A 17,657-nucleotide genomic window follows, 5' to 3' on the forward strand; every position below is an offset into this window, starting at 1 on the left:
AACCAGGAGACTGGACTCTCTGGACTGGCCATGTGCCAGCTCTGCCCTGAGCCTCAGCAGAATTGCCACTCCTACTCTCTGGTTCGGTGGACTCACCCAGGTCAACTAACAAGGAGGCAAAGATGGTCAACCACCACACCAGGGAATCGAGAGTGCCTACAACTGCAAGCAGGAAAATCACATCCATCAGCCATGTGGGATCTAAGTCTCGATTCAGAGGTGGAGTGGACACCACCATCCCAGGGTCCACAGGATGGAGGAATAAAATATGATTAGAGTGGATTTATTGGTATTCTACTAAGAACTATTGTGACTCTAGCAATGGAAGAAATTGTATTATTGATGTGGAGATAGTGGCCACAGTAGTTGCTGAGGGCAGGGAGAGGGAAGAAGAGATGTGATGTGGGGGCATTTTTGGAACTTGGTGCTGTCCTAAATGATAATGCAGGGACAGATGCTGGACATTATATATCCTGCCATAACCCACTGAATGGACTGGGGGAGAGTGTGAATTACAACGTAAACTATAATCCGTGTGGTGCAGCAGTGCTCTAAAATGTATTCACCAAATGCAATGAATGTGCCGCAGTGATGAAAAAGGTTGTTGGTGTGGGAGGAGTGAGTGGGGTGGAGTGGGGTGTGGGGTATATGGGAAGCTCTTGTATTTTTTAATGTAACATTTTTTGTGATCTACGTATCATAAATAAAAATAAATAAATACATTCTTATAGGTTCCCCCCAATGCTAGACCCTAAAACTAAGAATAAAGTTAGGCAGACTGTCGATTTCCAAATATGTACTCTCAGCATGTTTCTTTATCTCTCTCTCAGTAAAGTAGAGCTCACCGAAACGAAAGTAAAACAGAGGTCGGTTTCCTGCAGTGCTGGCCACCCGTTCTCTGGCCGCGGCTTCTCGGATGTCACACACCCCGATGTTGGCAGAGCGGAGCATTCTTCTCGTGGCTCCTTCACTGTGCTGCAGTCTACACCGAACCACGGCAGCTCCATTCGCTGCTGTAACAAGTTGAAAAAAAACTAATTAATTCAAACTTTAGTTTTTTTTTAATTTGTTACAGCGCTGAGCAGAGCTGCCGACCCCATGCAGAACAGCACATACAACACTAAAGGGACCACGCAACCCAGGGAGGGCCACCATCAGCGCCCAGCCAACATTGGGGTCAATCATGTTCTTGGCAAAGCTGCGGCTCGAGAACTATCTTCTGGGAAAGCGAGGAATGCTTCTGTTTCACTTGTGTTTGGTAAGGCACAGAAATTTAAATCCAACAATGTCAGTCTACAATCGCCCCACCAGCCTTCTTCTGAGACATGGAGGTACACCTGCAGAAATGAACTCAGCAAGTGGTGGGGTGATTAAGATGACCAGCATCATGGTGATTCTGTTAGAAGAGAGAAAAGAGGAAAGGGGGGGAGATCACTGTCCAATTATCTGCCCCCAACATTTGCTCCTAAGGCCTTTGCAGACATGGATTTTAGCCAAACCCAATTATTTCCCCTTCACTCTGGCAGAGCAGTGTTTCTTCCTCTCATAAACCAGGTAGCAGAAAACCCAGACCTTCAGCTAAATAAGGCCTATAAAAATTGGTCCATCCATATATCAAATTTCATGAAAGTCAAGAAAAGAAACACAAAATCAAAACCAAAAACTACAAAGAGCAAAAACTCAACACACAAATATCCTGAAAACATGAGTGTCATGAAACTACCCTTACCTTGCTAACAGAATACTAATAGTTATGTCAAAGGCTTCAGAGTGGGAGATAACAGAATTGAGGAGTGGGAGGTGGGGCAGGATGTATGTACGCACAAGTGCAATTTAAACTTTTATTAGCTTATGAGTAGGGCTTTAAAATTTTCATTTCAACAGTGCTGTGAATATCACAGAATTCATATTTCACCTTTAAAATGTACGTTATTGTCCTTTTTCCTTAAGAAAAAAAAAGTAATTACATTAGCTTTAAGCCATTCCTACAGCCTAGCAAATTTTCAAGGTCACCTTCAAACCTAATTGAGCTTACATCAGAACTGAGGTGTTAGAACTCCAACGTAGTATTTTCTTTCTCTTGAAATTTACAAAACCTAGCCCCAGTGCAAAGAGTCTATGAACCTGAACATGTGAAAATGCTGGAATGAAACAGACTTTTTACACTTTGGGAAAGAATAAACATGTTTTACAACATTTCCAAAAACACAACCAACTTTTACAAGTTCATAATCCCAGGCAGGATGTTATATCATTTTCTAGAGTTCTAGATTTGGCTTCCATGACATCAGCAAAATCTTGGATTTAAAACACAACCAATTTTGTGTGCTCTTTCTTTAAAAATTAAAAAAAAAAAAAGATAAAAAATAGAATAAAAATAAAACACAACCAAGAATAATTTTTAACTCACTAAAAAGTCATATTTAAATCATACACATTCTTATATTTTTATGATTACAGCATTGCAAAAGTAATTAAAGATATTGCTCTCTATCTTCAGATGAAAAATCTATTAAATTTATTAGGCACATTTATAGAAAAAAATGTGCCTTTTATGCTCATAAATATATATATAATCACACAAAGAAATGAGATATGGCTAGGTTGCACTAAAATGCATGCTATCCATGAAGACTAGGAACTAAAAATCTATTTGTTCTCACTTGTTTGTCTTCCATTTGCTTCCTGTATAGTGCGGTAAACTCTTAAAATTAGACGATTTATACTACTTATCAAGGTTTACATACTTGGAGGTTGTGGTAGGTAGGCTCCAATTAATTTTGACCTCTTCTTTTCATATCCTTTTTGTGTGATGTCCCCTGCAAGGAAAAGAAAGGAAAAATTCAGAATGATCTGAATGGATAGAGTTGATCATTCAATGAAGTCTAGAAAGAAACACAATAACAACTGATTTCATTTTTTGTTTGCCTTATAATTAAATATTAAAAAGCACTGTACATTCATTCACCTTGAGTTCCCCGCCCCCGTCATTCAAAAAAACCCCGAAATTTAAGTTACACAAAAATTATTTGCTAAGCATATGCTTGTCACTAGCCCCTCCTTGCTCAGTCTCATCTCGGATGCAGTCCAGAATTAGATGCCTTCAATCTTAGTCACATCTGCTGTCACAGGAAGCTTTTGCAATCTGCGCTGTGCTTTCATTAACTTAATCAACAATGGATTATGCAGAATGCTTAGGCCCAGGGTAGCTGGCCAACTCCATTACTGATTAGCATCTTCTCCCATTAATGAGATTTTTTCTAATCAAGCATGTAGGTCAAAGACTTTAAATGGCCATGGTATTTTCGAAAATTAAGTGACTAAGATCAAAGATAATAAATAAAGCAAAGTGAAAGAACATAAGGACCTACTGCACTCCAATATATGTGAGAAAGGTGATACCATTAAAACAGAAATTTTAAATGTTAAAGCCAAAGATTCATAATATAGAACACAAAGAATGTTAATCACTATGTTTAGTTTTCCTAAATGCTAAGCCACTAAGTCCATGGGACAAAATAACCTTTACTAACATACAATAGCTTTTTTCCAATTATAAGTTCTAACATATCCAGAACGCTGATTTTGCCCCTTGAAGTTTTTTGGAATCTATTTTTTTTCTTATATTCTAATAAAAACATCATTGCAGAAAAGGAAAATATTTACTTCAATAAGAGCATGGCAAACAAAAGTTATGATTCATAAACAAATTCATAAGTTTGTTTTTTCTAGTGATGTGTGTTCACTAAATCTGTATTCAAGCCATAAAATACTGCAGTATTTGATCCTCAGTATTTGGCTGATTCCACTAACTCATTGCTTACAGTATAGATTCTTGTCTACGCCTATGATATGTTTTGCTATTTTTAAAACAAGGAGCAACAACAGAAAGATATGAATATGCAGCCTACTATCAACTGATAAATAATTTTGATGCTAAATTTATGTTAGCCAACCACTGCTAATGAATGAATTCATATTAATACAAAATTCTGTTCGGTTCTTTATATCTGTATCCATTAGCTACTCATTATTGAGACTGTTGCTTTTGGACGTGTTCCATTAAAACCCCTTTCTCCTCCTTTTAGAAAAGGATGTCCAAAATCTCAAAACAGATAAACACCCACAATGCTGGTAACTCTTTGGGATTTATTAGGAAAGTAAGAGAATAAGTTACTATGATGCAAAAGGGAAAACATGCCTTATCATCTGCTGGCCATGATGTTTACTTTCACACTTTACCCGGATCCATTTTTCTCTACCAACGACTACATCTGTAACATTACAAGAAAGAGGAAAATATTTTCCTCTGAGAAAATATGACAAAAACAAACAATCTGTAGAAGAAATAAAACTCCAAAGCTAAGAAGTTCTGTCAAGTTACTAGTGAGACTCAACTTCCATCAATCACGGTAAGAGAGGCATAGCCACTGGGATGATACAACCGTAGACTTTATTTCAAGCTGGTTTAGGGTGAAATATTAAAAAGAGGAAGAGGAGGAGAAGAAGAAAGAAAGAAAGTTAGCCAAAAAGGATAATGGGCAGGCTCTGGATAACCTAAATGCCACACACTTGCTCGCTAAAAAAGGTTAGTCATTCTGCTGAGAGATGGAAAACAAACTACCTCTTCAATCACAGTCCCACATTCCTCTTGGGAATCTCTAAAAAGGTAGCTGCTACCAGCATCCCCAGAAACAGATGTCCATCACCGTGTGTGTTCCTGCTAACCTTTCCTCAAAAATAAAACTATTTAGGAAGCTAGTTTTCATGTTAAACAAGTTCGCTGTTTTAGACCATTTTGGTTCATGCTCAGCATTTTTAAAAATTCAAAACCAGTTTGCTCCCTGCAAATGAGGGAAAAACACCCAGATTAATATGAAAGAAAAGGACCAAGTAAGGATGGCTTTGTAGGAACACAACAAGTGAACACATCTTGGGCTTTTAATAAACATTACATAATCACTAGGTAAAAACCTGGAGTCAAACCCCATGCTTCCTCTTTCTCACCCCCACCCCCCCCCCAATCACCCCCGACCACCACCACTGCAACTGCTATCCTCTACTTCTTGGTCTTTGGGCTGTTTGTTTTAACAGTCAAGTGCTTGCCCTGGTAAATGGTAAATCCTAGCTTCTTTTTGTTCTAAACCCAGAATTCAGCTTCTCAGGTGAACATTTTATTATTTGCATGTGGGAGGAGGAGGATTCTTCTCTCAAAAGATATTAACTTTTTTTTTTTTATTTCTCTCCCCACTCCTTCCCACCACCACCCCCTCCCCAGTTGTCTGCTCTCTGTGTCCATTTGCTGTGTGATCTTCTGTGTCTGCTTGTATTCTCGTCAGCGGCACCCAGAATCTGTCTCATTTTGTTGCGTCACCTTGCTGTGTCAACTCTCCGTGTGTGTAGAACCATTCCTGGGCAGGCTGCACTTTTTTCGCACTGGGCGGCTCTTTTTACAGGGTGCGCTCCTTGTGCATGGGGCTCTCCTAAGCAGGGAACACCCCTGTGTGGCACGGCACTCTTTGTGCGAATCAGCACTGCCCGTGGGCCAGCTCATTACACAGGTCAAGAGGCCCTAGGTTTGAACCCTGGACCTCCCATGTGGTAGGCAGACATTGTATCCATTGGGCCAAGTCCGCTTCCCTAGGATATTGACTTTTAATTCTAGCTTACTTTGGAAAGCTCGAATTGTTAAAATCTTAAACCTAAAGGAAAACAATTAACTTTCCCCATGGTGCCCCCTGACTCTTTAAAAGAAACGATCTTACTGTTGGCCTAACAAGGTATGCTTTTTCAAGTTCCCTAACTTACAATCTCAAACATAAACTGGAGAATGAGAAAGGGCTGGAGTAAAAGGAGGATTTAGGGAAGCAGATGTGGCTAAGAGCATCCGCCTACCAGTCCAAGGGTTTGATACCAGGGCCTCCTGGCTGGGGTGATGAGGGGGCCCACGCACAGCGCTTCTGCGTGCAAGGAGTGCCGTGCCACACAGGGATGCCCCTGCATAAGGGTGCTCCTGCACAAGGAGAGACGCCCCACGTGAAACCGCAGCCCACCGAGGAGTGGCGCCGCACACACGGAGAGCTGACGCAATAAAAAGAGACACAGATCCCCAGTGCCACCGGATGAGAATACAAGTGGACTCAGAACACACAGCGAATGGACACAGAAAGCAGACGACGGGGGGCGGGGGGCTTAATATTTCAAAGCAGGTATTTTACTCAGTTTGGTTATTACATCATGCCCACTAAGCAATCAGCTGATAGAGAATTTTCAGATAAAACGTTAGGAAAATCCAGGTTACTATCATTTCTGAAAGCCTTGAAGAGAGGAAAGGGAGACAAAATTCATTGAAGAGCTTTTATGCCATCTACTTCACCCAAATCAGAGGTTGGCAAACTAAGGCCCCAGACCAAATCTGGTCTGCTGGCCTATTTTTGTAAACTACATTTTACCATAACAGCCACGCTCATTTGTTTATGAATTGTCTACGGCAGCTTTAGCACTGCAACGGCAGAGCTGTGAATTTGTAACTGACACCATATGGCCTGCAAAGCCAAAAATATTATTCATCTGGCTCTTTACAAAAAGAGTTTGCCAATATCTGTCCTAAATAAACCCTTCCATTGTTATAACAACATATTTTACAGGTAAGAAATTGAAGCACAAACAGTATTTATAATAATTTCTCGCCCATTACCACCGATACAAGAAAGGAACAAAGTCAGGCCAATCTAAAACTTTTTCTATTAAAACCTAGAATCTTCCAAAACTGACACTGTCACTCTCCATAGGATATGATTTTGGTTTTCTTGGCTTCGCTTATATGTTCTCCCCACCTGATCCCCTAACCAGTTCTTTAATCTACTTAGGATACTATCCTACCAGACCTCAAACTCTACTTCCTTCTTTAAACTTTCCCAGATTCTGCCCTGACTGAAATGATGTCATATGCCTTTGAAGTCCCACAGCACAGAATTCCATCCAAATCATTTGGTGCTTTCCTCATGATGCCTTGGCTATTTTTTTTATTGTAACATATACACATGGCTATCTCTAAAACTAGATTTGTAAAGGCTTGATGGAAGGGACATGCCTATAGAATTGAGTCCTTATCCCTACTTTACAAATTAGGAAACCACATGCTAATGAATTTAGTCATGCAACGCAACCTAGCAATAAACACAAATCTCTCTCTCTGACTATACTGTGACTTGCAAGTAAATGACTGGATAGAAGCTGCATTTATCATCAGGGGAAACATAGGATATTTAATTTTTTAGTAGAGGAAGGGCAGAGAGGGGAGGCAATAATGATTCTATTATTAAGGTAGGTAAGAAAACTTGACTTCTGTGTCACCTGAGAGGCTCAAATGTGCATGGCAGGGAAACCTTGAGACAAGGGTCATTCAGAACATCACCCCCCTCCCCCAATTCCAGAGCATCAGAGCTAAAAATAAACTGGCCACATTTTTTTTCATTGGAGAAAGTCCAGTTATTTTTAACTCAAACTGTTTTAGAAGCTGGTAGACAGAGGTCCCAGAGATCATCTACCGCAAACTCACAATGCAAATGTGTACAAGCAAACCTTCTGATGGGGTTTTTCAGTTAGGCCTTAATTCTGAATCAACCAATGAGTTTTTTTGGTGCTAATACAATAATAAAGATAGATAGACATATAGCTGGATGGCTTGCTTTACATACAACATCATAAACCCAGAATACCTCCTTGGTTTCTATTAAAGTCTTGACCTACAAGTTAATTACATGGTATATCACTATGGAAACCAAATTAGCTCTAGGAAGCTAGTCCTATCACCCAAGGATATCTGTAGCTCATTTCTCCCTGAAAATTCCAATCAGCTGGAGAAACCTCTTAGATGCTGTTTCAAGAATTCTGCTTGCTAAAAAGTGCTGCTCATATTAAAGGACATGAATCACAGAAAACTTTGCTTGAATATTTTCCATGCAAAATTCCAAATAGCATGTTTTCCATATTTCAATACTCAAGGTACCCATTTATTTAATTCCCTTTTTCATTTTAGGAATAAGAATATAGGACAGAAAAATAAATGCAGAAAATATTTGCAACTTCAGTGAAAGAAAAACACTACTTTATTTTAAAACTGCTATTTATATTATCCTCAAAAGAGCTCCATAATACTTAAAATTTCAGCAGTAGAAATTAAATTTGCCATGTGTTGTTTCAAAGAAAAGAAGTCATAAATTTAAAATGAAAATGCAAGTAAAAGCCACACTGCCAATGTAAAGTTGGATAAGACTGAGACAGAAGAGAAAATTCTTTCCCTCCCCAAAAGGAAGAATTCTTTTTCTTATTTATATTGTAGTCCAGAGCTTCAGGCCAATGCCCGAGTCTTATAGAAGTTAAATAAAAGTAGACTGAACAAATGCAAAAAAGTTCAGACAATGCCTCTGCCCCCTGTCTCTCCATTTTGGCCTCGTTCTGCAGACTTAGACCCACCTGGATTTTGCCCAGAGTCAACCAGCTCTATGGATGTCTGGCTCAAGATGTGAAAGCCTGGAAAGCCATGTGGTCTCCAGGCAGTTCAATGCTCCTCAAGATAAAATGTGTGCCATAGAACTACATCTATGGCTAGGATTAGTTCAAAGTAAACAGAGCAGTTTAACAGTGATGGTTTCCATTCTTAGTGTCAGGAGTTTATTTTATTATTTAATGCTGTAATGAAGGCTTTATATAACAAAAGCAATCATTTCCATGTTTGGAATTTCATGGCTGTCAGGAACCTTCGTAATGCAGCTCTCTTAGGACTATTGCTTTATAAGGCTTAGGGGGCACCCTGGAAGGCAATCTCTTTCTCGTGCAGCCATTGGAGGCTCCTTTTTAAGCTCTATGATAAGGTTTTCTTTTCTCCAGAAAGAAGCAATGTCTGTGGCAAGCTCCTGTGTATAATAGGCACCTGTCCTGGGTGGAGTGTTGCCCTCCCCTCTTACCATGAACACAAAACAGCTGTGAGACCCTGGATAAGGCAGCTGACTTCTCAGGGTCTCATTTTTCTCGTTTATAAAATAGGGTTAATATCACCTATCTACCTACCTACCTGAGTAGAAAAGATCAAATATACGGAATATGAGTTGTCTCAAAGATATTTAACCATCATTTATATGCATGAAGCATATAAATAAAGGTATTTTAAAATTTCAGCGAGAACTTACAATCTACTACATATTCAAACTATGTTAGATATTAAGAGATATATGCCCAAGAGAAGCATACTATATAGCTGCGGCTTTAGAAGTCCTTACAAGGTGGTTAGGAAGACTAGTGAAAATAAACTCTGATGATAGCTAGTATGTTACCAAGTATTAAATGGTAAGATATACCATACAGCTAAAAGGGGCGACAATAACAGAGGGAGGGAAGCGGACTTTGGCCCAGTGGTTAGGGCGTCCGTCTACTATGTGGGAGGTCCGCGGTTCAAACTCCGGGCCTCCTTGACCCGTGTGCAGCTGGCCCATGTGCAGTGCTGATGCACACAAGGAGTGCCGGTGCCAAGCAGGGGTGTCCCCCGCATAGGGGAGCCCCACGCGCAAGGAGTGCGCCCCATAAGGAGAGCTGTCCAGCCTGCCCAAGAATGGCACCGCACACATGGAGAACTTTCGCAGCAAGATGATGCAACAAAAAGAAACACAGATTCCCATGCCGCTGACAACAACAGAAGCGGACAAAGGAGAACACGCAGCAAATGAACACAGAGAACAGACAACTGGTGGGGGGGGCAGGGAGAGAAATAAATAATAATAAAAAATAATAGAGGGAAGGTGCGGCCAAAGAAAGTTAGATTATATGCATCAAAATCTCTACCCCTTGGGGAGTGGATTTGGCTCAACTGAGCGTCCGCCTACCAGATGGGAGGTCCAAGGTTCAAACCAGGCATACTGACCCGTGTGGTGAGCTGGTCCACATGCAGGGCTGATGTGGGCAATGAGTGCCATGTTATGCAGGGGTGCCTCTGCATAGGAGAGCTCCACACACAAGAAGCGCACCCCTCAAGGAGCTGCCCACGTGGAAAAAAATAGTAGCGCAGCCTGCCCAGGACTGGGATCACACACACAGAGAGCTGATGCAGCAAGATGGCGCAACAAAAAAGAGACACATATTCCCGGTGCCCCACCGAGAACATAAGCAAACACAGAGGTGCACAAAGAGAATGGATACAAGAGAGCAAGGGTGGGGGCGTGGGGGGGGGGGAGAAGGGGAGAGAAATAAATAAATCTTAAAAAAAAAAATTTACCGTTTAAGAATCCATTCACCTTTATTATCTCTATCATCACCCAGTGAGCCACCATGAGCTCCCACGGCATCGCTCAAATACCCTGCTCACACTCTAGCTACCTCCAGACTTGACACAATACTCTCCACTCTCCATATAGCAGCCAGAGCAATCTCTCAAAAACTAAATGTAAATAATCTGTGACTCTCCTTCAAAGTCAGCAAAGGCTTCTCACCACTTTTAGGATGAACACCAAGTTTATTAGCATGGCCCACAAGACTTCGTATAACCTAGTCACTGGGCGCCTTCTCTGGCCTCATCTCTCACCACTCTTTATGTATCACTTAACAATGAATTGTATTTTGCTTTTGCTATTGCTATTTTCTGCCCTGTTCTATTTGACTGCTTTTTTTTTTGCACATTTATGCCACATTTCCAAAGTAAAATTTAACAATTTAAATCCCGTAAGAATATTTCAAATATGGTAGTCAGAATATACGTATTGTAAAACCTACACTAGGGTCTAAAAATCACCTAAAGTTGCTTACTCAAATGTACAGCATGCAGAGGTAAAAGATTCTCAGGAAGACAGGTTTAACGGGCAGACCCTAAACGTCACTTCCTCTGCTGAAGCAGGACAATCTGAAGAAACAAAGACAGCCCATACAGGGTTCCAAATAGTCACAGTCAGGAAAATCTGCGGTAAAGCAGTCAGGGGATGGTAGGTCATGGTTGCAGGGAGATGTGGGAAGTTAAGGGGAACAAACTATTAGTAATGGTTATGAAAACTGTGTCCCACATAAACCACTTCTGTATCAAAAAATGCTACCTCCTGAGAATTGCTGTACTGTGGAATCAGAGAAGAAAACAAGAAAATTGCTGAGTTTATCAAATATGTAATCACTTTAACAGGAAGAGTGGGCTAACATCAGTATATACCAAAGTTCATTCCAATGCAGAAACATTAACACCAAGAAAAGTGGGTCTCTAGAGTCCAAACTGTTACTATTTATTTATGTCAGAATTACAAGTGCTCATGTTCTAAGGGTTCAAAACCAATAAAATCCTACATCTGCACGAATATATAAAGTACCATTTTATATTTTTCAAACTTAACTCATATAGTTTGATTTTTAATGTTTTAAGAATCACTTCAGGAACTGTATCCAAAAGGTACAGCCCTTTGTAATGCTGCTTATTAAATCCTGCATTCTTGGAACTCAAAAGCATTCCAAGAAGGTGCCTAAATTGCTCAGAATACAATATCAGAAAGAGTAATTGAAAGAGATATTTCAGTGAGCAATCTGATAATCTGTGGCATCTCTGAGTACATTTTGTTGAAGAATCCAAAACGATTTTGAAACAAATTCAAAGGGAAGTCCCCACAGACCAAAAACAAACAAAAATAAAACCTATCAGAAACAAACAAGGACAAAATACCTCATAGGGATCTTATTGAGGGTAAGAGGTACAGCTTCTGGGATACAAACAATGATGCTTTTTCCATGAGAGGAGACGAAGAGGAGGGCTTGGGCCCAAAAAAACCGAAAGGAGTTGGGTAATTCTGTAAAGATTATAGGAGCAAAAACAAAAACAAAAAACTTACTTAGAAATCTGGAGGTCATCTCTATATGGGATATAAGAGAAACATCAAAAACACCTAGCAATCCCAGAGGAGTCAAAGAACTAGATTTCCAGGGTTATTATAAAGTAATACTCAGAATTTCCAGTTCTCAACAAAATATTACAAAACACACGATTACATAGGAAAGCACGGCGCATTAACAAGAAGGAAAAAAATTTGCCAAAAAACATCCCTGAGAAAGTTCATACACTGAAAATATCGAAAACTTTAGATCAACTCTCTTTAAGTATGTTCAATGAGTGAAAGGAATCTTTATTCAAAGAGCTGAAGGAGGTTAGGAAACACTATCTGACCAAAATGAGGAGATGGAAATAGAAATTATAAAAAGGAACCAAATAGAAATTTTGGAGATGCAAAGTACAGTAATTGAAATGAAAACCTATTAGATGGATTGAAGAGCATATTTGAACAAGCAGAAGAAATAATCAACAAATCTGAAGGAAAAACAATTGAAATTATCAGGGACAGAAAGAAAAATTATAAAGAAAAGTGAACAGAGCTTAAGGGGCCTATGGGGGACCATCAAGCATATCTACATATGCATCGTTGGAATCCCAAAAGGACAAAAGAAAGAGAAAGGGGCCAAAAAGTACATGAAGAAATAGTGTCCAAAAAACTCCCAAATCTTATGAAAGACACGAATATACACTTTTAGGAAGCTCAATAAACTCCAAGAAGGATAAACTCTATGGACACATTACAGCAAAACTGTCAAAATCCAAAGACAAAAGAGGATTTTGAAAGCAGGAAGAGAAAAGCAACATTGTCACATAAAAGGGATCCCCGATAATATTAGCAGTAGATTTCTCTGCAGAAAAACTGGAGGCGAGAAGACAGTAGGATGGCATATTTAAAATCCTTAAAGAAAAAAGAATCTGTCAACCAAGTATTCTATATCTGGCAAAATTACCTTTCGAAAGTGGAGAAATTAAGACATTTTATAGATAAACGAAAGCTGAAAGAGTTTATTACAAGATTTGACCTACAAGATGTGCTAAAGGGTGTCCTTCAGGCTGAAATAAAAGGACACTAGACAGTACTTTGAATCCTAAATAACAAATAAAGAACACTGGTAAAGGTAACTATAGAGGTAAAAATACTTTTGCTTTCTAATTACTTTCCTCCTTAGATGACTTGTCAGGCAAACATGTAAATTAATATTTAAAAATCTAAGGTAATGGGCATACAATGCACAAAGATGTAGTCTGAGACAATAACAAAATAAAAGGGAAGAGATGGAGAAAAGGAGGAGTAGAGTTTGTATACTACTGAAAGGAGATTGGTAATAGTCACACGAGGTTATTAATTTAAACGTTAATTACACAGGTAACTACAAAGAAAACTAAAAGGAAAAAAGGGATTCAAAATGGTACACTACAAAGACAGCAACTAAATGCAAAACAAAACAAAACAAAACAAAACACACAATAATGGAATAACTGCAATGGATTTTTAGATTTTTACACCAAAAGCAGAGGCAGCAAAAGAATAGATAAAATGGATTTCATCAAAATTTAAAACTTTCGTACATAGGACATTATCAAGAAAGCAAAAAGATAGCCTAGGAATAGGAGAAAATATTTGGAAACCATATATCTGATAAGAGTCTAATATCCAGAATATATAAAGCATTCCTACTTGACAATAAAAAGACAACCCAAAATTAAAAAATGGGTCAAGAATTTGAATAGGTATTTCTCCAAAAAAGATATTTAAATGGTCAATAAGTATATGCAAAAATGTTCAACATCATAAGCTATTAAAATTGCAAATTAAAACTACAGTGAAATACCTCACACCTCCTAGGATGGCCATTCTTTTTTTTTAATCTAGTGTTGGTGAACAGGAAGAGAACCATGAACCCTTATACATTGTTGGTGGGAATGTAAATTGGGGAAGCCACTGTGAAAAATTGTTTGGATGTTCCTCGAAAAGTTACACGTAGAATACCATATTACCCAACAATTCCACTCCTAGGTATATATCCGAAAAAACTGAAAGCAGGGTGTAGCAGTTTGATATGGTTATGAATTTAAAAAATAGATACTGGATTATTCTTGTAATATGATCTGTACCTGGGCATGACTGAGTTATGATTAGGGCGTTGGTGGGTGGGGACTCACAGATAAAAGGCATGGCAAAGAACAGAATTGAGGGTTTCTGATGCTGGAGTTTGATGCTGAAGACTTAAGCTGGAGACGCGGGAAGTCAGAATGCAGAGGAAAGAGAAGCCAGCCCCTGGAAGAAAGAAACCTTGAACCCAGAGAAAAGCAAGCTCCAGGAACACAAGAACCCAGGAAGTCTGAACCCTTGCAGACGTCAGCACCTATCTTGCTCCAAATAGACTTTGGTGAGGGAAGTAACTTATGCTTTATGGCCTGCTATCTGTAAGCTCTCACCCCAAATAAATACCCTTTATAAAAACCAACCAATTTCTGGTATTTTGCATCAGCACCCCTTTGGCTGACTAATACACAGGGTCTTGGGGAGGTATTTACACACCTATGTGCAATGCAGCATTATTCACAGTACCCAAAAGGCGGAAGCAATTCAAGTGTTCATCAATAGATGAACTGATAAACAAGATGTGGAATATCCATATAATGGAGTATTATTCAGCCATAAAAAGAAGTGCTGGTACAAATAACAGTGTAGATAAACCCTGAAGACATCATGTTGAATGAAATAAGCCAGACATAAAAGAATATTGAATGATGTCTCTTATTAAGAAATACCTAGAATAAACAAATGTATAGAGATGGAAAGCAGAATAGTGGTTAACTAGGATGGGGGTAGGGGGAGGGAAGTTATTGCTAAATGAGTATAAATTTTAGTTTGGGATGATGAAAATAGTCTGGAAATAAAAAATAGTAAAAGTTATACAATATTATCAATGTACTTAATGCAAAAAAAAATTGTCTACTTAAAATAGGGAATTATGTATATTTTACCACAGTTAAAAACAAATTATTTTAAATAAATTAGGTTCATTTATGTGGATCTATGTCTGAGTTCTCTATTATGTTCAGCTAAACTGTCTTGTCAGTACCATACCCTTGATCACAGTAGCTAAATAGTAAGCCTTAAATTCAGGAAGAGTGATTCCTCCCCACTTTTTTTTTTTTTTTTTTTTAAGTTTTGCTATTCTAGGACTTTTCCCTTCCAATGGAAATTTTAGACCAAGCTTGTGAAGGTGGCAAAGAAATCTTTTCTCAGACCTTCATTGGAATTGCATTAAAATGAACTTCAGGGAAGTGGATGAGGCTCAAATCTCAAATGATAGGGTTTCCACCTACCATATGGCAGGACCCGGGTTTGATTCCTGGGCCTTCCTGGTAAAAAAAGAAAAACAGAAAGTGTGCCTGCATGGCAAGCCAGTGCCCATGCAAGTGCCCGCGATGAGCCAAGTGTCCGCATAAGTGAGTCACACAGCAAGATAATGACACAACAAAAGAGACAAAGGGGAGAGTCAAGGTGAAGTGCAGCAGAGACCAGAAGCTGAGGTCTGTGACAGGCGCAAGTGACAGGGAACCTTTCTCCACATCAGAGGTCCCCAGGAACAAATCCCAGTGAATCCCATAGGAGAAAAAGGAGAAGGAAGACAAAAAAAAAAAGAGAAACAGATACAGAAGATCGCACAGCAAATGGACACAGACAGCAAGAACAGCAGGGTAGGGAGAGGGGGAGGGGAAAAATGAATTTTAAAAATTGATTAATTTAGAAAGAAACGACATATTTGCTCTGTTGAATTTTCCAATCCATGAACATGATATGACTCCCCAAGTACTTAGGTCTTCACTTCCTTCAGCACTATCTTACAATTTTCATAACACAGATCCTGTTACCTTTTAAATGGATACCTAGGTATTTTCTTTGGAGCAATGGTAAATAGGAATGACTTTTTTTTTTTTTTTTAAGGTAACGGGGGCCAGGGATTGAACCTGGGACCTCATATGTGGGAAGCCAGTGCTCACCAATGAGCCACACTGGCTTCCCTGAGTTGGTTTTTGTTTGTTTGTTTCTTTTGCTTGTTGTTTGTTTGTTTGTTTCAGGAGGCTGAACTGAACCTGGGACCTCCTTTGTGGGAAGTGGGCACTCAACTGCTTGAACCATATCTGCTCCCCATGGCTAGTTTTAATAACATACACATGTCCATACTGTACAACCATCTGTAGGTTCTTAAAGAATACAAATAAAGAATAAAATCCCAAACCAATTTTATCTTCATGAGATTCATTCCCTTTACAATCTTCTTTCAGTTATGGATTATACAAATTCTGAACTACCTGCTTGGAATATGTAAAGAATGGAGGAACTAGACCCTGACATCATGTAATCTAACAGTAAGTACAGTAACAGCATACCAAGGAACAAACACACAAATATATGTAGTAGAAAAGACATCAGACTTGAGCCAGAAAGCCTGGTTTAGAGTCCCAGTTTTGCCCCTAATCGGGTCTGAGTCTACTCAGATCACATTCTCTCTGGCCCTCAGTTTTCTCATTTGTAAAAGGAGGTGGCTGGACTCTGATCTACAAAGTCTCAATATACCTTGAAATGAAAAGAGGTGCAGAGAGAACTAGGCAAGGGAATGGCAGGCTAGGAATGCTTCCTGGAGAAAACAAGACTCTGGAATAGTGAAGAGGGGAGAAAAGGAGAAGAGAGATGTGGAAAGGCACAGAGGTAAGTATTAGCAAGATACACTAGGAGGCCCACAAGTGATTTAGTTCAGCTGAAACAGGGTAAAGCAAAATCCTAACTAAAAAAGTAACAGAAGGTACATGCAAGAGGAAATGGTTGCAGAGCCCTCAGGAATTCCAATATGAAAAAATTGGGAAGGGGATTTGGCTCAACTGATAAGAGCGTCCGCCCACCATATCCGCAGTCCAGGGTTCAAACCCAGGGCCTCCTGACCCGTGCGGTGACCTGGCCCATGTGCAGTGCTGATGTGCTCAAGGAGTACCCTGTCACGCAGGAGTGACCCCTGTGTAGGGGAGCCCCAAGCGCAAGGAGTGTGCCCCATAAGGAGAGCCGCCCCGCACGGGGAAAAAAATTTACAAGGGGATCTTTGGTATGGGTTCTTGAGAGAATGGAGAAGAATGAAGAGATGAAAAAGGGGCTTGCAGAAATAAGCTGATTTGAATGTAACCTAACATATTAGGAGAAAAATGATTTAAAAGTTGTTCTACTTGAACGCAAAGCCATACACTGGTGATCAGGGTGATGAGAAAAGAATGTTGTGTTAATCAGGGTTCTCCAGAGAAAAGAGAACCAGCAGGATATATATATGTAAATATTATGAGATTTATTATGGCAATTAGCTCATATGACCGTGGGGATTGGCAAGTCCAAAATCTACAGGGCAGGTCACAAGTTGAGAACTCCAAAGAAGGTTTCAATAAATTCCCCATGTATGGTGGCTTGGAGCTACGTACCCCAGAAAAACATGTTCTTAAATGTAATCCATCCCTGCGGATCTGAACCCATTGTAAGGATCTTTTGATGAGTTTACTTCATTTAAGGTGTGGCTGACCTCAATCAAGATGGATCTTAATCCTATTACTGGGGTCCTTTATAAGCAGAATGAAATTCCACAGAAAAAAAAAGTCAGCAGGACCTGGAAAAGAAAGGAGAAGACAATGCCATGTGCACTGCCATGGAACAAAAAAGCCACGGACCAAGGATTGCTGGTAGCCAGCCCCAGAATGCCAGTCTTTGGAAGAAAGCTCACCTTACTGATGCCTCAGTTTTGGAATTATCCTA

At 39.5% G+C, this 17,657-nt stretch overlaps 1 protein-coding gene across 4 annotated transcripts in view; it reads right to left on the bottom strand.

The window, feature by feature from the left end:
* DIP2C (disco interacting protein 2 homolog C) overlaps positions 1 to 17,657 on the bottom strand; it is a 534,437-nt gene that overhangs the window by 263,150 nt on the left and 253,630 nt on the right. For 2 of the 4 annotated variants that reach the window (XM_004454048.4, XM_004454047.4), the window contains exons 2-3: positions 2,748 to 2,819; positions 846 to 1,013 (exon numbers count right to left, since the gene is read on the bottom strand). In XM_004454048.4, coding sequence (XP_004454105.1) covers positions 846 to 1,013; positions 2,748 to 2,819 — 240 coding nt within the window. The remainder of the gene's footprint in view (positions 1 to 845; positions 1,014 to 2,747; positions 2,820 to 17,657) is intronic. The other 2 variants (XM_004454050.4, XM_004454049.4) reach the window with 1 other exon arrangement.

The sequence above is a fragment of the Dasypus novemcinctus genome, chromosome 5 (assembly GCF_030445035.2).
Source record: "Dasypus novemcinctus isolate mDasNov1 chromosome 5, mDasNov1.1.hap2, whole genome shotgun sequence".
In the NCBI taxonomy this organism is placed as follows: Eukaryota; Metazoa; Chordata; class Mammalia; order Cingulata; family Dasypodidae; genus Dasypus; species Dasypus novemcinctus.